The 22,552-nt window shown below is 34.7% G+C and overlaps 4 protein-coding genes across 4 annotated transcripts; all 4 read right to left on the bottom strand.

The window, feature by feature from the left end:
- Positions 1 to 3,128: 3,128 nt before the first annotated feature.
- On the bottom strand, positions 3,129 to 8,838 carry LOC125577731 (putative geranylgeranyl pyrophosphate synthase 8, chloroplastic). The gene has a single exon (XM_048739426.1). The coding sequence runs from the start codon at positions 6,539 to 6,541 to the stop codon at positions 6,095 to 6,097; it is 447 nt and encodes a 148-aa protein (XP_048595383.1). The 5' UTR covers positions 6,542 to 8,838; the 3' UTR covers positions 3,129 to 6,094.
- LOC125578566 (geranylgeranyl pyrophosphate synthase 9, chloroplastic-like) lies at positions 7,485 to 7,880 on the bottom strand. Its single transcript, XM_048741677.1, has one exon. The coding sequence runs from the start codon at positions 7,878 to 7,880 to the stop codon at positions 7,485 to 7,487; it is 396 nt and encodes a 131-aa protein (XP_048597634.1).
- Positions 8,839 to 9,092: 254 nt separating the features above from the next.
- LOC125577724 (terpenoid synthase 25-like) lies at positions 9,093 to 17,685 on the bottom strand. Its single transcript, XM_048739425.1, has 7 exons — positions 14,856 to 17,685; positions 14,511 to 14,784; positions 14,045 to 14,420; positions 13,734 to 13,952; positions 13,479 to 13,617; positions 13,159 to 13,407; positions 9,093 to 13,079 (listed from the first exon to the last, which is right to left on the bottom strand). The coding sequence occupies exons 1-7, from the start codon at positions 15,102 to 15,104 to the stop codon at positions 12,786 to 12,788; spliced, it is 1,800 nt and encodes a 599-aa protein (XP_048595382.1). The 5' UTR covers positions 15,105 to 17,685; the 3' UTR covers positions 9,093 to 12,785.
- A 1,454-nt stretch (positions 17,686 to 19,139) lies between these two features.
- On the bottom strand, positions 19,140 to 20,772 carry LOC125578555 (zinc finger BED domain-containing protein RICESLEEPER 2-like). Its single transcript, XM_048741617.1, has 4 exons — positions 19,721 to 20,772; positions 19,453 to 19,642; positions 19,253 to 19,343; positions 19,140 to 19,171 (listed from the first exon to the last, which is right to left on the bottom strand). The coding sequence occupies exons 1-4, from the start codon at positions 20,770 to 20,772 to the stop codon at positions 19,140 to 19,142; spliced, it is 1,365 nt and encodes a 454-aa protein (XP_048597574.1).
- Between the last annotated feature and the right edge of the window lie 1,780 nt (positions 20,773 to 22,552).

Here is a 22,552-nt window from a genome sequence, read left to right as displayed (position 1 = left end):
AGATGGTATTCTCTCTTATTGAATTTAAAGGGAAAATGATGTTTTTTAATTACCCAAAAGAACTTTTTATGAATCCCTTTGATAAAATCCATATTTTTCAAAATCCATATTTTTCAATAAGAGGAGATTTGATAGGATTTTTATAAATGCTATTTCCAATAACCTTAGATTTGTAAAGGTTTTTATAAATATCATATTCAATAATGGAGGATTTGAAAAAAACCTAAATTTTTATGAAATCCCTAATCCAATAAGCCCCACTTAGTGTACAATAAAGCATGCAAATCCCACACGGACCCTTTATACTTCTATAGTCACTATACCCTTTGACAAAGTACATGCAAAAGTTAATGTCCTTTTCTGAGAGGAAACATAGGTAACTAAAATTACATCAATGGTCAATAGTACTAAATAGCTTAGTGTTACAAGAATAATTCCAATTAGCTTGAGTAAATACAAGATTATGTCATACCAAAAAAAACACAAGATTATGAATCCTCGCAGAACCTTTCAAACAATTATATATATTATGTTAGAATTTTCAGGTTGGAAAGGCAGCAAGAGACGACCTGGCAGAGTCGTGCTTATAGGCTTTTGAAAAAAGCATTTACCTAGGGCCTCCAAGTTTTGTAGAAATTTTAGGACCCCTAATTACAAAAAATACTTTTACATGGTAGTTAACATATTTTCTAGTTAGATTTTTATTATTTGAATTGTACTTTTGTTTAAAGTAACTAGGTTTGTGATCATTTTTGCTATATTTTAAATAAAACTATAAAGATTCTACTTCTAAAAAACTGTAGATATTTGATCCATATTGGTCTTTTTTTTATATGCTATGAGTTAGAATTATTTTATATATTTATGAGAATTGTAAAAATATATTTTTGTAATAATATATCATATTTTTAAATATTAAAATAAAGGATATCATATTTTTGACACATGTCACAATCTTAAAAAATTTATTGACACATGCCGCGATTATGTTAATTATCAACTTTGAAGAACCAAGCTTTATATAGTAAGATATTTATGAGAATTTGATCAAAAATTATAATATTTTCAATATATGGTTTACTATAGTTAATTTAAATGCCAAGATGTACCTTTTTGACAGCTACCAACATTTCAATCAAAAATTTGTATCTTTGTATTTATATTACAAATTCATACTTTTTGTTCATGATTTAAAAAAAAATTATTTTATAAAATATTGGTGAAGAAAATTTAGAAAACGTTTATGTAATAATTCAAAACTTTTGAGTGTTATATATATATATATATATATATATATATTATTAAAAATATATCATATAAAATATATTTTTGAACTCGCCTCGGGCCTTTGAAAACCTTCGCACGGCATTGGCTATGCAAGCATCTCTTTGATAGACTGCTGCTGAATCCAAGGCCATGCAAGAGACAACTTAGGGAACTGAAGCATCTTACTAGACACAGAAAGAAAAGCTTGGACTTTTCTCTATTGGAAAAAGAGTCTTTGAAAGTTGTAACCTTTTCCGAAAACACGAGGCTTCATCAATTCAGATAATCCGGATTTGCCAGACTGAACACATGTCATGAAGGATTTAAAATAAAAGCAACGATTAATTACTGAGGAATCTACACGATCAGGTTTTTATTGTACATTGTTTTCAATCCACGACACTGCTGATCATTTAAGGTTTCTTTATCCACTCTCCCACATTTTAGTCTCTAACGAGTTTTTCATTAGGAGTCTGATTTGATAGCTCTCTGAGAGTAAGAAATATGGAATAAAAGGTTTTACTCAACTTTACCAACCAAGTAAAAAAATAGAAACAAAGTTTTACTTGCATTTTCGCTGAAATATTTGTCCTTTCTCAATTTATGCCAATATCTTTCCTCTCTTCGCTTAGAGAGAAACTCAGAATGACAAAAAAATTATAAATATAATTTATAGACAAATAATTTAGATAACACAAAATATATGACAACAATATACAGGAGTAGAAAAAAATTCAAATAGCATTAACAAAATGATAAATGACTAAATTATTCCAACCTAGCTGCTAAATATGACTAAATTATTCTAACCTAATTGCTAAATACTACTCCCTCTGTTCCTAAATGATCTATGTTTTGGAAAAAATATTTGTTTCAAAAAGATGTATATTCTATGTTTTCTATGAAAAAATTGCAAACTTTAAAAAAATTAATTGGTTTTATTAGATTACTATTGGTTAAAAGTTGTTGAAAATTGAAAATTACATAAAACGATAAATTTATTATAGCGATTTAATGCGTTTTCTTAATATGTGTGAAAACTCTAAAAAGTCTATCTTTTAGGAACGGAGGGAGTAAAACTTAAATTCTAATCTCTTAAAACCAAATATAAAATAAAAAGATATTTTAATTTTTGATTAGTGCTATTTTAAGAATTTATTCATGTGATTATTTTTAAACAAAAAATGTTTTAAATGACCATCCAGGGCAAGTAAGGCATTACGCTATAGATGTCTTCTCTAGGTCACCTACTCAACTAATTGCAGAATTGCGTGGTGTAATATGGGTGATGCAGAGTTTGAGAAATTTGAGGATCCAGGATGTGACAATTGCTTCAGACTACCATGAGATAGTAGAAGCTATAGTTAAACCTGATCTATGGCCACGATACAGAGCACTGCTGGAACAAATTTCTGCGCTGAAAGATGGGTTCCGTAGCATATATTGAAGTTGAGAAAGTTGCAGCCAACTCGATTGCAAGAGACATTGCTCAAACTGTGCTGCGGGATGGGTGTTTCAGGTCTTACTTATCACTTGGAGGCCCCTCTTGGCTACATGATCGGATTCAAGGAGAAACAGCCAGAGACCACTACGACGTATGACTCTTATTTAGAATGTTGTCGTTTTTAAAGGTTTTAAATTTCCTTAGAATACTAAGGTGTTCTGTATGTATTTGAGGCTCCTAACCTCCCCATTATTGGAATAAATTCAGACGTTAAAAAAATGCTTTTGAGGATACTTCTTTTTATTATTTATATTTATTTTCCTCTTTGTTTTCTTTTTTTTTTCGCTTAGTTAGCCTATACTATAAATATATTGTATAACAATTATTCTATAATATATTGGAAGCCTCATTGATCCAATAGTTTCGACTTCCAGCAAAGATGAATTATGCATAATATTGAAAAAAGGCTTACCAGATATTTCACTTAGTAACTAAGCATTATATTTATATCAAGTATTTTAAAAGTGGAATTTTTGGTTGTTAAAAATATCGAATAAAAAAATAAAAGTTTTTTTTAATATAAATATTGTCACTTCCTAAGGTTACATTCTGAAAATTTCTTTACTTTTTAAAAATTAAACTATTTTTAATACAGTGTATTAAATATCGGACTAAAAATCAGGATTTAATAAGATATTTGGTGGGACAACCAGAATGGAAAGAAAAAGATGGCTTGGACTTCATGGGATACGATGACGCAGCCAAAGGAGATCGGAGGCCTTGGTTTCAGGACTTCCAAGCTTTCAATGATGCATTCCTTGGAAAACTAAGCTGGAGAATCATGAATAATCCAGATATTCTACTACCGCGAGTCTTACTTGGTATATATTGTTCAGACGAGAGCTTCATTGAGTGTACTGATAAGTCTTCATCATCGCATGGCTGGAAGGGGGTACTTATAGGAAGATATCTACTTGCTCAAAACCTTGGATGTGTAGTTGGCAGTGGAACTTCCATCACGGCGTGGTATAGCCCATGGTTGAGCTTAACATAGCAAGAAGGACCGATAGGACCAGCGCCGGAGGCAGCCATGAACATGAAGGTATCTGATCTATTCTGCCAGGGTTCAAATGAATGGGATGAGGAAAAAATCCGCAACATGTTTCTGCAGCTAGAAGCAAAGAGTAAAGCGATCAAACCAAGCTTAATGGGGGCTCCTGATAACGAGTGTGGCTAGGAACAGCCACATGTGAATATTCAACCAAATCAGGCTATAAAACTGCAATCAAAAGCAAAACAGTAGAGATGGTTATCAGAGTTGAACACCAAAACTTAGATTGGTTCAAGAGCGTATGGAAGTTGCGCACAGCACCAAAGATCAAACTATTCTTATGGAAAGTGTTCCAGAATGCCTTACCTGTTGGAGAGTTGGTTACTGCTAGGAACATCAATGTCGACACTCGATGCAAAAGATGTGGTACACTTGAATCTATAAATCACCTCTTTCTCCACTGCCCTTATGCCCAAAGAGTATGGGGAGCCGCCCTGTGACGCCGGCGGTGGAATTGAGTGGATCTATAGATTTAAGGGCTGTATGGGTGAACTTATGCAGAAGAAATTGTCTCCCTCCTACAGGAGTTTCTGAGGGGCAATTGGCGCCGTGGATTTTATGGCAGCTCTGGATATCAACAAACAGTTTGTGTTTCAACAAGACTATAATGGAGGAGGAAACAATCACCAAAGCTCTGAGGATGGCGCGAGAATGGATTGGAAGCCAAGAGAAGATCACTAAACCAACACCAAAGAAGCAACCTACACCTAACAACCCGGAGAACTGTGCTCTACTTCGTACTGATGCGGCTTGGCGAGCGACAAATCAACAGGCAGGTCTAGGTTGGAAAATAAAACATCAGACGGGATCCAGCGGAAGGAATGGCAATGAGAGAAGCAATATCAGAGTGTAAAAGATCTAGGAGGATGAGTCTGGTGTGCGAATCTGATTCTACCCAGTTGATTAAATCCCTTAATGGTGTGGAAGTCCCTTTGGAGCTGTACGGAATTGTGGTCGACATTGTTGAGCTATCTTGTCATTTTGAGTTTATTTCCTTTCATTGGATCTCTAGAGAGAAGAACTCTGAAGCTGATTCATTAGCAAGACAGAGTCTTGTAGATAGTGAAGTCTTAATGGCTATCACCTAACTCTTAAGTCGACATTAATATAAGTTGTGTTTCAAAAAAAAAAAAGATATATGGTGTTCGGATATAGGTTAGCTGAAAATTAATATAGATCATAACACTTTTAATCCCGGCAGAAGGAAACAGATATCTGTTCAGTGTAGCTAGCACATTTTATCCAATGTTTCTTAGAAGTCAATTGTTGATGAGACGAATATCAATTTTCAAGCAGACACCACTAACACAAGATCACTTTAAAAACATATCACACAATGACACAAAAACAAGTAACCTGTCTCACTTTTAGTTTTAGGTTCTGTACACATGAGAAGCTGTAATCTAGGAGAAGTGGAGGAAAAGCAGCTAACCTTTTTCTTTCATGTGATATAATAACATAAAGAGAAAACATAAACAAACATGACGAAAGATCGAGCTCACGCAACTACACTTCCTGCAAAGAATTAATTGTTTCTGCTGGCAATGTAGCTAGCCAGAGCCACTAGAGGTGCTACCTTATCCGAATCAAACCCTAGAAGCTGTTCCTCCGCTTTTCTGCTCAGTTTCTCCGCCAGTTCCCTCGATTTCTCCAAACCAAGCAACCTTGGATACGTCCAGTGCCGTGCCAACCCTCTCAGGGGCCCGAAGCAAATACGATGACTTAGCATTAAATTTTCACTATAAAAATTATTTATAATCAAAATATTAATTATATTGTAATATAATATAAAATACTAAAGAAAAATAAAATAAAATAACATTAAAATGATTATAGTATTTAAATGATTTCACTTTTCGTTTTTTATAAAGCATTTTCTTTTTCTTTTTTAAGATATGTTCAATATCTTAAAAATTATAAGGAAAAAAAAGGCATTCTAATTTATATATGTTAAAATAGGGTAAAGTATGCTAACCATCAATATTCACACCACTAAATTAATAAATAAATTATTTTAAATAGAAATACAATTTTTTGGTAGAAACAAATTTGAGAAAACAAAATTAACTAAAAAAACTTGAACTTGAACAAATAAAAGGTTATTTTCTTTTATATAATTTCAAACAAAATTTTTTATTTTTTTGTAATTTTTTGGTTTTGAGTTCAAGTAGAAAACATAAGTTTAAACAATTTTCAAGGATTTTTTAAAAAATTTAAGACCCTAATTTTTGTAAATTATGTGGGGGCCTAAGGCTAATGCCTTTTTGCTAACACTATAGACACGCCTCATACGTCAGTTTTCCCGCGATAGCGTCTTTGCCGGTGATCTTACCCAGTTCCTCAGTAGATTTAGTCACGTCAAGAATATCATCAACCACTTGAAACAACAGGCCGATACATCTCGCATACTTTCTAAGCTTCTCCATCTCTTCATCTGTTCCACCTCCCATTATAACCCCTATAACCGCCGCTGCCTCCAACAACGCCGCCGTTTTGTGAAGATGGATGAACTCTAGACGCTCTATTCCAGCGACCTCTGGATTTAAACCTTCACTGCTTAGGTCAATAACTTGCCCTGCCACTAGCCCTTTTGTACCTATGGCCTTGGCAAGCTCAATCACCGCACGGACCGTCCTCTCGGGAGAGACCAACCCACTTGACACAACCGTCATGTTCTCAAAGGCCAAAGCAAGGAGTGCATCACCCGTCAAAACCGCCATGCCTTCTCCAAATACCTTGTTTGAGTAAAATTTGGTTCAACACTAGTCAGCATGCATTAACACCAATGAAAAATTCAGCATTTGTGAATATCATGGACAAAGTCCGAAGTTAGAAAGGTTCTTCAATAATATATTGGATTTATGGTTTGTTTTAGGTTGAAAACCCATCTAACTTATTAGTGAGCATTTCTCTAAGTCATTTTATGATTTAATAGCATACCTTGTGGTTGGTAGGCTTGCCCCTGCGGACGTCTGCATTGTCCATACAGGGAAGGTCGTCATGAATAAGAGAGCTCACATGGATCATCTCCACTGCACAAGCGGCTGACATGGCTGTAGCCTCGTCGCCACCCACGAGCTCGCATGCAGCAATCAGAGGCGTGTCTATAGTGTTAGCAAAAAGGCATTAGCCTTAGGTCCCCACATAATTTACAAAAATTAGGGTCCTAAATTTTTAAAAAAATCCTTGAAAATTGTTTAAACTTATGTTTTCTACTTGCACTCAAAACCAAAAAATTACAAAAAATATTTTTTTTGTTGAAATTATATAAAAGAAAATAACCTTTTATTTGTTCAAGTTCAAGTTTTTTTAGTTAATTTTGTTTTCTCAAATTTGTTTCTACCAAAAAATTGTATTTCTATTTAAAATAATTTTTTTTTTAATTTAGTGGTGTGAATATTGATGGTTAGCATACTTTATCCTATTTTAACATATATAAATTAGAATACCTTTTGTTTTTTGTTTTCCTTATAATTTTTTATGATATTGAACATATCTTAAAAAAGAAAAAGAAAATGCTTTATAAAAAACGAAAAGTGAAATCATTTAAATACTATAATCATTTTAATGTTATTTTATTTTATTTTTCTTTAGTATTTTATATTATATTACAATATAAATAATATTTTGATTATAAATAATTTTTATAGTGAAAATTTAATGTTAAGTCATCGTATTTTCCTCGGCCCCTGAGAGGGTTGGCACCGCACTGGCAGCAATGCAGAGCAGAGGCCTCACACGTTTTCCACCCCTTAGCAATGAGTACCGCACAGCCTCTTGGATCGTGAGGGGTTTCAGAAGCGGTACAGAAACGTCTAGAGCTGCGTTTACAGATTCGGCTTTACGTATCATATATGACTTGAAGTCAAAGGTGAAGTTGAGATCATTGCATGTTCCCTCTGGTAGAATCATGTCTCCGCCTTGTGAGGTGAGAACAGACGAGACAGACAAAACGGTGCGTTTTTGGAGACTCTTGACGGAGGATATGGAGTTATATGTATATCTTCTTCCTTTGGATTGGATGAAGAGGGAGGATGAGATTAGATGAACAGTATCCATTGCTGATCCACTTTCTCCCAAATACAATTTTATAATTGGGTTTGCCCATTAAGAGCATGTGAAGGCTCTGAATAGGTTTCTTGGATGTGGAGGCAATGAAGGTCTTTCCTGTTATTTTAAATTGTATAACCAGCGAACAAGTTGGTATGAATATTCAATTATGGGATGGAAAGGTCTCGCATGTACAAATCTAACACAATAATAGCAGAAGGTTCTCTCCAAGTGTTGACACATCAGACTTTTAGAGTCTTGAGAGACTTACATGTCATTAACTGAAAAAACTTGTAAAACCAATCAAAACATTTCATTTATACAACTCAGTATTTGGTTAAGACACGTAAGCTGACAACTTCATCCCAACGAAGAATCAATCCATTCGACATCTTCATAGCTATCTTTAGCATAATCAAAAGTAGAGAGGAGCTGAACCAGAAGCTTGGTCGTTGTTTTCCACATGAGGAGCCAGATCAATGAGTACCCAGGGATGGCTTGGCTTTTAAGATCGCTTTTGAGTTTACCTGGATTGAGATGGATCTGTACGTAACTCGCGGGTTGCTCTAAGTCGCGTCCGTAACCCGCAGTGAAGCTCTCCAATCTTCAATTCTCATTCATCGCAATCGGTAATTGCTCAGCCACCACAAACTCCGTCTTCATTGTGGCGTGCTCTGGTATGCGCCAGGAACCTCACTGTCGTGTCTCTGCTCCATCGTAGCCGCCGGAATCGTCGTCAACCAAATCTGGCGAGGAGAACAATTAAACGCTACAATGGTGGAATTTGGAGTATTTTCAAAACCACTCCCTGACCTTTTGCTTACTTTCAGTTCGAGACCCAGACTTTGGAATGTGCAGAAATTCCCCCGCAAATCAAACCCAAAGTTCCAATTGTGCAATTTAGCCCAGGCAAATATTTCAAATTTGCAACTTTGGTCCGCCGTCTCTTGATGGTCTTCAAATTGGCACAAACTTTTTAATTTGCAAAGGTAACCCCACGATTTCGCCTCAAACTTCTCAAGTGTGCATTTTAACCCCTACCAAATGCAATACAGTATATACATCTAATTGCATCCTAAAATGAATAAAATGTACTAATAACAAATGGTAAAACTCATAAAAATAGTGTGATATCAATTTACATGTCGTCTTTTATTCTGCTGGAGAATATCATGTAGTTTGGCTAAAGGATCAGGATGGTCACACGGAAATGACGATTGATCTTCAGATGAAAGTTTACTAAATTCGTCGTATAGTGATATCGGTTTACATTAATTCTGGTCCTGAAACGGTTACGGTAAGGGATGGGTTTGTGGTATCTGGGCCGGGTTCATCTGATAAAGTGGTAAGGTTATCAGCAACGATTACTGAGTGAGCCAACGTCGAGAAGAAAAGGTGACGGTAACGGTGAACTTGGCCATTGTTAAAAACGTCTATATGATAATCTGCTTTCTTTTGTCTCCTTCAATATGGGGAATTTTACGGTAATATTTAGTCATTCATTTGTTTTTCAATCCTGAAATAGTGACTATGAAGCATAAGAGATTTTTATAATAGAGTATTTAGGCCATGGAGGCAATGAAAGGTGTTTTGTATAAGAAGATTAATGTTGTGAAGAATGTTGAGGAGCTGATGAAATTTGAGCCTCATGAAGTTTATTTAAGCTGATTTTCTCAAGTTTTTTCGTAACACTAAATGTGTTCTCACCTTTTCATCGCTCTTAAGAATGATCTTTAATGAAACTGAGATTTCGAGATTGTGAGAACTTTTGTTTGGCAAATTAGGAGATGAAGGTTCTAAAACTAAAACAAAATTGCAGTCCAAGACCATGAGGAGGCCCGATTAACCACAGTCAAACTTCTTTATTTTTTTATGTTTTCAATGTCAAAATGTGAGAGACATCGAAGAAGTAAGCGAAAGAGAAAGTAACATTTGTCATTTTGATGGCCTTAAGAGTTAATGGTGAAGCTATATCATCCGAGAGAATCCAAGTATGAAATCTCTAATATTCCTTCAACCTTTTTTGCTGGTTTTGATATTTGTTTTTTTCTTGCCATAATTTATGGTCATAATGTTTACCTTTAAGGAGGCTGTGTACACATTTCCTCTTAGTGTTGGAAATGTGTTTAGGTCTTTTTGACTTTCTCCTGAAATTGTTAGAAGAATATTTCCTACATGTCATCGTCATGTGCACATTAGGAATGAAATTGTAGAGTTTGATATTTTGATCAAGGATTTACTTTCTATTATCAATATACGAAAAATAAATAGACAATTAGAAAACTAAAATTTCTTTTACTTTTTACTAAGTTTCAAGTTTTAGAACCTCTGCACAAGATTCTCAATGAATCATGAGTACTGATTCTGGAAATGGAATTACTTTTTTTTACAAGGATTTCATCTGTTACAACATTTTCTTGCTGTATAATTTCACAATGTTCCTTTTTCTAAAAGAGCGAAAGGAATTTGTTCTTATTTTTCATGTTGAAAAGTATTATGTAGATCATATAGAGTTTCTTTTTTAAAGACAAAATATTTTTCATATCTTTAATTTGTTTTCAAACTCAGGTTGATGTTCAATCCATATGCGAAAGTTGTATATGACTATCTCAGATTAATAAAAAGCACCGTAAAAGCTAAAGTCTGAATGTATATTGTAGGTACACGGTATACCTTTCCATGCTAGCACATTTTTTTCAATAGAATTTTGGTGAGTTTTCTAAAAACAAACCACCTATGTAACATGTTCAGATCAGATTCTTCTAAAAACAACTCTTGATAGCCATAGAAGAAACAAGTCACACCTTAAAATGCCACCTTATCAATAAGATAAAATTTTATAATATCTATTGGTGTGTATACTTTTTAAAATTGTTTAAGCAAATTTGATACACTATCAAGAGTTGCAGAAATTACATTATGAAATTAGCTTAGTACTAATTCTGTAAAATACAAAATTTATATAGAATCTCTGTCCGCAGCGTAGCGCGGGTATTAACCTAGTATATTATAACGTAAGAAGTTCAAGTAATAATTAGAATAACTGTATGCATAGTAGTTAGTTCTAAAAAAGAAAAATTACCAATTTACCGTCAGGTACAAATCAGGAATGCGAGATTTGATCTTAGAGCATGCTCACTTCGGATTCCTAGGGCTAAAGGATATCCTAAGCCATGCCTTGTTTTTGGATCTCTCTTGCATTGAATTCCAGAAACTTCTGAAATCCCTTTGTTATATGTATAACCTGCAGGCTGCAGCACTTTTTTAGGCATACTGTTCTAGTCTAAAGGAGCTACCTACAACATCTGCAACCTCATTAAGCTGTGGTATCTTGATCTGATTGGGACGAAGAAATAAGGTGCCGCGGATATTTGGTAGACTGAAGAGCATCTAGACTCTTAAAAATTTGTTCTTCACTGCTAGTGGTGGGACAAGGATTTGTGAACTTGGAGAACTCAATGAACTTTGTCTAGCTACAACGAGTTGTGGACGTCGCTGATGCTGCAGGAGAAAATTTAGACAGAAAGAAACTCATCTAAAGGAGATAGATTTTGTCTAGAGAACTGGATCTAGTAGCTCAGATAGCAACACAAAGAGAAACAACGGAAGAAGGTTTCCAGGTTGGTTGAGTGATTCCACATTCTCAAGATTGGATGCAGGGCCGTCTAACAGCACGCGCAAGTGGAGCGATCGAACAAGACCCCGAAATATAAAAATAAAAAAGTCTAAGAATTTTAAAAAATATATAGATAAATTATGGTCAGAAACTTCAAAATTTTAGATATAATGTTAAATTTAGAGTTTATAATTAAAAAAATCAGATAAAATTATTAAATTTTAAAATTACTTGATAAAATGTACGATTAATATATTTTTTTGAACAGGGTCTAAAATTAATTTGAGACGGCCCTGATTGGGTGCATACGCCTAAGCGAATGTAGCACTATTCCAGTTTGCCATCTCTTCGTCAACTACTAGCCTAGTACTAGGTCTCAAAAAAACTTCACATTTCAGGAATAGCCGAGCTTAGAAGCATCGGTTCCGAATTCTGCTCAAGTCCATCCCTTGAAACACTGCGATTTGATAACCTGCCTAATTGGGAAGACTGGTTAGACACACAAAGGTCACTAAAGGAGACTTATTCCCTTCTCTCAAAGTACACTTTTCATACTAAGATGTCCGGAGCTAACATGGAATTTACCGACCTTTCTTCCTTGTCTGATTTCTCTTAACATCCATAAATGTGGGGTCTTAGATTGCCAGCTAGACCACCACGAGTCTAGTAGATGTGAAAGTGACCCTAAAACTTGGTTAGTGTATCAATAAACTTTGGTGACCCAAATTTTAAATTATAAACTTCTCGCGACCCATTGTAAAAATGGACTCGTCTAGCTACGAGAATCTTCAAACCCTAAATACAAAGATCAGCTTTGACTCTCTCATTACATTTCCTTTACGTCATTTCAGCTCCCGAACTAGCATTCAGTTTTAGAATCAGAAATTTTTTCTTAGTGGGGTCATATACATTAGAAAACTGAAACTGAAGGTGAAAAAAAAAGAGAATAAAAAGTTGAGGACTTGAAAAAAACAATAAAAGGTTGAGGACTTAAACAGAAAACAAAAGAGGTCAGAATGTAATTCAGTGGGGTCAGTAATATTTGAATAAATACAAAGCAATTTTGTAAATTTGGTGGGGTCAGACCCCACTATGTTGTGAATAGCTCTGCACATGTGTAGTTGACAATTACTTATTAGATAAAACTGGAAAGTTTCTTATTCAATTTTTAAAACACACAAAAAAGTATGAGAGAGGGCACGAGTAGTTCTCAATGCACATGAAATACAAAGAAAAGATGTTGAAGATAGTAGAATGATTATATATCTCCTAAATTCACTCTTAACTTCCATAAGTTTTCAAAGAGGAACTGGATGGAGGAACACAGAGGCAATAATGTCTTTTAGTTTTTGATCGGGATGGCCATATCCATCACCTTCCTTGTAAAACAAATCAATCATACGTGCACTGTTGGTGGCTCGCAGCAGAATCTGTCGTGGCACAGCTTTCGTCAAAACAAATTCCTCAATCATTATCTTAAATTTCTCTCGTTCCATCTTCCTCAATACTTCAACAGCTGCTTCTTTGGTAACACCATGTTGCTTCATGTAACAATTGACGCCATTCGCCACCTCTCCTCTGCTCATTTCTTGCTGTTCATTTATATATAAAGAAAGCTATAAATTTGGTAGCAAGACTTGGTCCATGTGTAATATATATACACATACATACCTCAAAAGTCGCAATGTCATTTCTAAGACGAAATATATTATTTGAAGCTTTAAATATTTTCGGTTTGGAGTTGAACCACTCTTTCAATTGCTGCTCATCACAATCGTCCATCGATATATATGCGTAAGCTGCATAGTCATCCAGTCCAGATGAGGAGCTCCCATTCTCCATGTAATCCTCAAAGCTTGGCACGTGCCCTGCACGTGCCCATTTGGCTGTCGTCAGATACAGTTTCATCAGACTCTTAAACTGCACATGATCAATGTAATCAGATTAACTGTATATCAAATTGGAATCTACTCCAAATTGATTGCTTATACCTCATCTATAGTTGGTTGCAAACGACCAAACTTTCCTCGAGCTCTCATTTCTCGATCAATTTCTTCAACAATTTCTGACGTATTTTTGTAGACAATTCTCATATTGGTTGGTAGTTCCTCCATGGCACCAAGATCCCACCTGGACAATTGATTTCTTTGTTAGCTACATGAAAACACATATATTGATCATAGATGCATAAGATAGTGGTAGATAACTAGATATGCATGCTTGTAGATAAGACTCTACATAAATACCTTTGGAAAGCATCATGAAAACTAATAACTTCTGAAAGAGTGGCATATGCATCACATGTATCATCCACGACACTCGCGATCTTTGAAAGTATAGTGGCATGAATTCTTCCACGTGAATACCTTGGCTCGAAAAACAATCCTACTGCAAAAATAAATGCCTCCACAATCCGGTCCCTTATGTAAGATAGCTTAGGCGTCATACCTAGCTCTTTCCACAATCTGTAGCCATAAATTAAGTTACACATCAAGAAGACTGATGATCAGAATCATATAAATATATACACTTAAAAAAGGGAAAAAAAATTAATTACTTCGTGACAATCTTAAGCTCTTTGATGTAGTGCATTTGGCAAAAGTTGAAGTTGAGCTTTGCAAACTTGAGGAGCATCTCGTCGTGTCTTTCCTCCTGTTCGTAGAAAGAGATGTATTGTCGTGCGACCACTATCTCGATGTTATGATATCGAGCTCTATACAATGTGCGTTGTATCTGCTCAAAGAGATTTGGGCTAGTTTCTTCGCCAGTCAACGACCCCAAGTGATGCCTCGTGAAAGTCAATGCATCGTCCATTATATCTTCAGACGGTAGTCCGAGATGCCCTGCTTCGTACAACTGTAGCATTCCTCTAACATCATGAGCCACACTTTCCTTAAATTTTCCATCTTCACCTTTGAATCTCTCAAACACATCTATAAGAAACAATTTTTTTTACTCATATATACATATACATGCAAATAAGCAAAACTGATAGAAATACATTTAAATAGTCGTTAATTTACCGCAAGACATCTTGTGTTGGTATAGTCTGAAAACTTCAAACATGATTGCAATTGTTTCCAGATCATCTTCTTCTGATATTAAGTAGTCCAGCTTTAAGAAAGCTTGGTGTAGAATCTCTTCTATTTCGCTCTCAAAATAATGAGCGATGGCGAGGCTGATAAGCAAATGGATAATACGAATCTTCTCCTTGTCGCAACTGTTAGGACAGATGAGGATGTCTCTTACCTTTGGTTTCATCACAGATTCAATTTCTTGCTCAAGTGCCTCAAATTCCTACAAAGAATATGATTTAATTTAAGAAAGCTTGTCGACCACGAAACACATCAGATCAGGTGTGTACTTACAGAGTCATCGTTGGGAACAGAGAGGAAGTAATCTCCCCAAGTAGATGGGGAAAAGTAGGTCAATGGACGAGTACTCTCAAGATAGCCACTACTCTCAGCCTGTACACATGACAAGTCGTGTTTTGTCATGAGTTTCTTGGAGGAAAGAGTGTTGTTTTGAAGCAAACGGCGAGGAAAGACAGAGAGGTTGGTCTTATGACAGAGAGGGCTGTTAAGAACGTTAGGGAGAGTATTAAGACCAAAACACATATTTTATGCTTCCATTTGTAGACACTGACACTGGAAAATAGACACGAGAAACTCGCTGCTCTGTTTTTGTAGTAGGATGTCTTGTTTTACTTCAGTGTGCTATACCGGGAAAACCATCGGGTCTTGGACTCGTGGAATTTGAGGGATAACCCCAATACGGTGAATCTGCAATTCGACCCTTGTTGACTACCCGATAATTTAACATTGCATTGCCTATAGAGTAGTTGGTTGATCTCAGTCGCCGGACACTGTGGTTAATTAAAAAGAAAAAGTAAATTTAAATTAAACCGGAATAACTGGAGAGAGCTTATGATAAAAGATAAAAAATGTTAATTTAGGAACTTTTAAGTCGTGATTGTCGAGGATTTGGTGTATTCTGGTGGCTTACTAATTGAACGCCATGTTCTGTAATCAATAATTTCCACTGTTTAAGCTGTAATGGATTGTCGATGAGTAACAAACCCACATAGTATCTGCATTGGTACTCTTTCAAATAAAGTCTCTTGCCCAAAATAGTAATTAAAAAGTAAGTGATGAAGAGAATATTACATTGGTTCAAAAAAAGAAGAGAAAATTACTACTGTATTAATTTTAATAACATAATTAAATTATTTTAAAATATTAATATCTTAATTTAGAAAAACTTGTGAAGAAAATCACCATGCTGATGCCTAAGATTTTGACATGCAATTTAATTAATAACCCCCTTTCTACTTCTATTGCCGCCTTCACCTCAAAATAAAAATTAATCTCAAAAGTCAATGTCCACGAAACAGTTTTTAATACTCAGTAGTACTAAATACTGTTTCAACTTTCAATAATTCCAAATCTAAATCGTGAAAGAACCTTTCAAACCAATGTGGTATTTTGTTAGATTTTCAAATTGGAAAGGAAGCATATTCTACGTTTGATCTCTTCTGCACTCTGTTTTTAAGCTAAACTAATCCAACTTGTATCACGTTTCAATTCCACTAATCTGGATCTGCCAGACTGAAACATGTGATGACTCTTATCGTTACAAATGGGATCCGAAAAATGGGGGTAGATGATTAATTACACAGGAACACGCTCATGTTTTTATTATACTACAAGTCTACAAGTTCTGTTGGCACATTAAAGAAAAGACACGAGACACGTCACATTAGGAATGGATTTTGACTGACGAAGGGAACTAGGAGGAATACTATGTTCCTTAATATTCATTAAATTTTTTATCATTCATGAGGAATGTATTTTCCTTTTCATTCCTCTTCATTCCTCTTCATTCCTTTGTTCGTAGAGAATTATAGAACAAATATATTCCTCATTAATTTTGATAAGGAACCATCATTCCTAAAATTTTATTCCTACTCATTCCTTTTCTATCTAATCCTATTGTTCCTATGATGGTTAACAGTCATGAAAATTCACTAATTTGATGTAATGTGTCTCACTAATCATAACGCTCTAACTCCCATGCAGGTGCAAGCTTATTTTTATGGTTTGTACGTATTTTTTCGACTAATATTTATTATGATTACTGAATGATGGAGTTTAGATTGTCTTATCCTAATTGATAGAAATCTTTTATGAATTTTCCTATCAATTAGGGTTTATACGTATATATGAGAAGCATAAAAATGGAAAGAAGGGTGGTGAAACGAGGAGGAATGATGAAGTGGAGTGACCCATCCATCTTATATATTGCTAAGGATCACATCCAATATCCGATGTAGGACACTTTGTGTCTAATACACCCCCTCGAAATGATGGCTCTTTGAGCGTCAATTTCAGAATGCTCGGACAAGGATCGATGGGCCAACTTTGGGCCAGATCGATGTGGATCGGATTGGACTGTGTGGATCGGGCTCTGATACCATGTTAAGCTAGATGGACTTCCAACCCAAATTTGGCCCATCGATCCTTGTCCGAGCATTCTGAAATTGATGCTCAAAGAGCCATCATTTCGAGGTGGCGTATTAGACACAAAGTGTCCCACATCGGATGCTGAAAAGGATCCTTAGTAATATATAAGATAGATGAGTCACTCCACTTAACACCAATTGGTCTTAGGTTGGAAGCTCATCTAGCTTAAGAATTCGAAGTTCTACACAGGACGATGGTGGTTTTGAAGTTCGAAATAGGTTGGTTAGACCGATTCTAGATGAACCTGAAGATTTCTCTGCAAAACAACAACAATCTCACGATTTACTCAGTAGTGATGATTCTAACTAGATTCCCATGACGACTGAGTCCTATGACAGTACGCATAGCCGATTCTTTCTTCATTCAGGAGATCATTACCAATAGTCTCAATCTCATGCTCATGATGGAATTATACTAGTTGGTCAACAGCTATGATAATTAGTCTTGATGCTAAGAGTAAGTTAGGATTTGTTGATGGATCTCTCTCTAGGCATGCTATTGATAATTGTTTCTTCAAGAATAGTATGGTAAAATCATGGCTATTGAATATTGTCAGCAAAGAAATCTACTTTAGTATTTTGTACTACGATGATGATGCTCAAGTGTGAGATGATTTGTTCAAAATATTTAAAGTTAAGCAATTTTCCTCACAAGTATTAGCTTGAACATGCAATTATGAGCCTCAAACAAGAACAACGTGATTTTTCTACATACTTCACTCAAAAGAAGATTCTATGGAAACTATTGGCTAATGCCAAGTCATATAAGAAGTGTGATTGTGATAATGTGAAAGAGCTATGTGAAGGCAGAAACTAGTCAAATTAATACAATTCTTTATGTGATTAAATGATAGTTTTAATAAAATCTCTTGTCAGATGTTTCATATTAAGTCTATGTTTGGTTTGAATGGCATATATAACATGTTGGTGTTAATTTATTCCTTCACCAAGACCTAATTTAGATTTGCCTTAATTCAATCCTAACATGTTTCTAGAAGCACTAACCTTGATCCATGCTTGGATGCAATCTCACCAATTGATATTCTCCTCTTTAACCTTCTCCTTTTGGTGATTTCCTTGATGGACAAGAAATCAGTATTATTGATAATCAATATTATTATTATGTGTTTTGAAAGACTCTCGTTTTCTTACGTGCGTATAAGACAATGCACACGAGGCTTTTATATCAGTTAAAGGGTTGTGTGTTGCAACACAACTCTTCGTAATTATAATAACCGTAACACAACGTACACTGATATATATTATATACCATTATTTAATGTATATAACATATATGCATATAATCATGAGATTAAAAACATTTATAAATATAAGGTAAAGTAGGAGGATTATCAGTACACCCGAATTTTAATTCTTTAATCGAAACCGATCCATCACGGTATTGTCTTTTATATTAGAATCTAAAAACATTAATATGAACTGGAACTTTATATTAAACCAATAGATACATAGGTCATATAGAATATAAAATATTCTTACATTCTCCCACTTGACCTTTGTATCGACTTAAGGGTTCAATAACTCTAATGTGTACTTTTATATCAAGTTCACTTGATCTTTACTAAAATTAAAACTGATCGAATCATGGCGATTGTATGTCATTTAATCGGGATAGTCCCTTCCATGTACCACAAACCAATTCTAACTTTATATTATCCTTACATGAGAAGAACCTTTATTTCTCAAACCAACTATATGTTATCTACGAACTAGGCCTGGACGTTCGGTATACCGATCGGGTTTGTTTCGGTTATTGTGGATTTTGGTAATTCGGATGCAGGCTTAAAAGTCCCATTCGGTTTTTTAACCTTTTCAGTATGGTATCGGTTCGGAACCCATCGGGTTCGGACCGGTTCGGAGCAGCTGTATAAGAACCATGTAAATCCGTAATATAATCGGATCATTTTCGAATTCGGTTATTTTGTAACTAAAGTAACCAAAGAAGTCATTTAAAGCCCGAAAAATACCTTAAGTAACTTAAGAACCAAAACAAGAACACACAAGTTTGAACACACCAAAACACTTAGCATCCATAACGAAATCAATACATAAAAAGTACTACAGAAACAACTTCAAAATGCTCAAATTCCAAACATAAAAAGTAGAACTCTTACTCCAAGACTGTTGATGCATCTCCATTCTCTGCAAAATATAAATAAAGTTGTTCATTCAGAGAGTAAGAGTGATCCATTCATGTAAGAGAGTAAGAGTGATCAGTGTTACCTCTTTCAAGCTTGTCATCCTCCTCAAGTTCTTCAAGAATTTTTGCATTTGATGGCAGTCTTGACTCTATCTTCAGATCTTGTTTCATCCACTGCTGAACACATTAAAACTTCAATCATAAAGTGAGTAAGACAACTCCTATGTGGTGAAAGCATCCTCCCACTAGTGCTAAAATCACTCTCCGAAGCAACTGAAGAAACCTGCATTGCCAAAACATCTTGAGCAATCTCTGATAACACTGGGAATCTGGCTGCATTCGATCTCCAATATGACAGAATGTCATACTCCATTCCAGCCATCAACTCCGAGTTTTCCACACTTTCTCTGAGGTAAGTTTCTAACTCATCCTTTTTCTCTCTAACTCCAATCTCCTTCAGCTTCTGTTTGTACCTATAAAAAATGTATAGAAATGTTCAGTTTAAATTACTGCATAGAAAAAAATGTATAGAAAATGTAATAAGGTAGTACCTAACACCAATCCGCTTGTAGCCAGCACAATCATCAACTATCTCCATTCTTTCAATAGACTTCTCTCGAGAAGACTGTGATGTTTTGTTACGCTGAGATGATTGGTCATCTGGATCAGTATCACCTCCTAATCTTGTATTGTATTCCTTGAACAAACTTCTCAAGACATTGAGCAAGGAGTCGTACATCTCCTTATACTCGACAGTGTCATTTCCATACAATTCCTCAAAGCACAACTTCACAAGCTCTAACTTCTTGCTTGGATCAAAGACAGTAGCAACCATCAACATCTTGTTCAAATTCTTGAGACCATCCCAATACTTATCAAATTTTTTAAACATTTCTGTTGCCTTGGACTTCAACTCAGGATCATAGCTGTTGACGAGTGCCATCAGATTTGTTGCAATGGTGACCACCTCTTCATAACACTTGTGGGAATTAAGAGAAGTTGAAGCTGATACCACCAAGGTTGAGTTGTAAAATATCACAAGAAACCTGCACAATTTATCAACTGCATTCCAATCGCTATGATCAGGAGGACCAATCCTTTTAGCACCAGCTTCAATCTCACAGAAATAGTCGTTGTACAGCTTGTCTTCTGCCACTATCTTGTTGAATGCCACCTTGAACTTCTGAGCTGTTGTCAACATCAGGTATGTTGAATTCCATCTTGTCTTGACATCCAAAGGCAAGCTTCCTCTTGATATCTTACCCGTCTCAACCTTAAGCTCAAAAGAACTCAACCTATTTGTATGTGATCTAACATACGAGATAGCATTTCGGATAGCCGTGACATTCTGATCTATTTCAGCCATTCCATCCCTCACAATCAGATTTATTATATGAGCACTACATCTCATATGCAAGAACTCACCATCTAAAACTAGAGACTGATCAGAAACTAATGAAAATGCACTATGAAACTTCCTTAATGCTGATGTATTTGCAGTTTCATTGTCAACGGTAACACAAAAAACCCTCTCAATTCTCCATTCAGCCAAGCAATCCAGTAAAACAGAAGCTATAGTCTGACTTTTTGTGATCCGTGACATGTTTGAACCCGATGATCAGCTTCTTCAGTCGCCAGAAAGGATCAATATAATGCACCGTAATCACCATGTAACTAGCGCCTACAAAACATAAAGACAGAAAGAATGTGAAATCCATATATGATAACTTGGAAATCAAGTATGTTTCTAATGTATTACCTGTGGTTTGGGAACCTTTGTCGTCTCCGTTTATCAAGAAAATAATAACCTTATAGTGGTTATTCCATCGATTTAGGGATTATTATGATGTTTTACTAAATTATTTGATAAAAACTATTGAAAGATGCTCATTTACCATGAAAAAGAGTTTAGCATACATTAATACAAATGTAGAATATGGTAGAAATTTTAAAACAACACTAAATATTATTGGCTTCATTATATAAAATATTTACCAAAAACTCAATATTTTTGTAGGGGTTAGCCCATAGATTTTGAGAAAATTTCAAAAAATATGACAATATTGTTTTAATGCCTAGTTGCATCCTGCACTAACATATGATGATGTTCAAAGAGGTTTGGAGCCTTTGTGCTCTCCGTTTATCAAGAAAGTAATAGTTTTATATTGGTTATTCCATCGATTTAGGGGGTATTATGAAGTTTTACTAAATTAATTGATAAAAACAATTGAACGATGCTCATTTACCATTAAAAAGAGTTTAGCATACATTAATACAAATGTAGAATATGGTATAAATTTTAAAACAACACTGAAGATTATAGACTTCAGTATATAAAGTATTTACCAAAAACTCAATATTTTTGTAGGGGTTAGCCCATAGATTTTGAGAAAATTTCAAAAAATATGACAATATTGTTTTAATGCCTAGTTGCATCCTGCACTAACATATGATGATGTTCAAAGAGGTTTGGAGCCTTTGTCTTCTCTGTTTATCAAGAAAATAATAATTTTATAGCGGTTATTCCATCGATTTAGGAGGTATTATGAAGTTTTACTAAATTAATTGATAAAATCCATTGAACGATGCTTATTTACCATGAAAAAGAGTTTAACATACATTAATACAAATGTAGAATATGGTAGAAATTTTAAAACAACACTAAAGATTATAGGCTTCAGTGTATAAAGTATTTACCAAAAACTCAATATTTTTGTAGGGGTGTTAGCCCATAGATTTTGAGAAAATTTTTAAAAATATGACAATATTGTTTTAATGCCTAGTTTCATCCTGCACTAACATATGATGATGTTCAAAGAGGTTTGGAGCCTTTGTCGTCTCCGTTTATCAAGAAAATAATAACTTTATAGTGGTTATTCCATCGATTTAGGGAGTATTATGATGTTTTACTAAATTATTTGATAAAAACTATTGAAAGATGCTCATTTACCATGAAAAAGAGTTTAGCATACATTAATACAAATGTAGAATATGGTAGAAATTTTAGAACAACACTAAAGATTATTGGCTTCATTATATAAAGTATTTACCAAAAACTCAATATTTTTGTAGGGGGTTAGCCCATAGAATTTGAGAAAATTTCAAAAAATATGACAATATTGTTTTAATGCCTAGTTGCATCCTGCACTAACATATGATGATGTTCAAAGAGGTTTGGATCCTTTGTGCTCTCCTTTTATCAAGAAAGTAATAGTTTTATATTGGTTATTCCATCGATTTAGGGGGTATTATGAAGTTTTACTAAATTAATTGATAAAAACAATTGAACGATGCTCATTTACCATGAAAAAGAGTTTAGCATACATTAATACAAATGTAGAATATGGTATAAATATTAAAACAACACTAAAGATTATAGGCTT

This window comes from Brassica napus, chromosome A1 (assembly GCF_020379485.1).
Source record: "Brassica napus cultivar Da-Ae chromosome A1, Da-Ae, whole genome shotgun sequence".
Lineage (NCBI taxonomy): Eukaryota > Viridiplantae > Streptophyta > Magnoliopsida > Brassicales > Brassicaceae > Brassica > Brassica napus.
The sequence above is the reverse complement of the archived record's forward strand: the minus strand, read 5'-3'. Positions and strand labels throughout refer to the sequence as shown.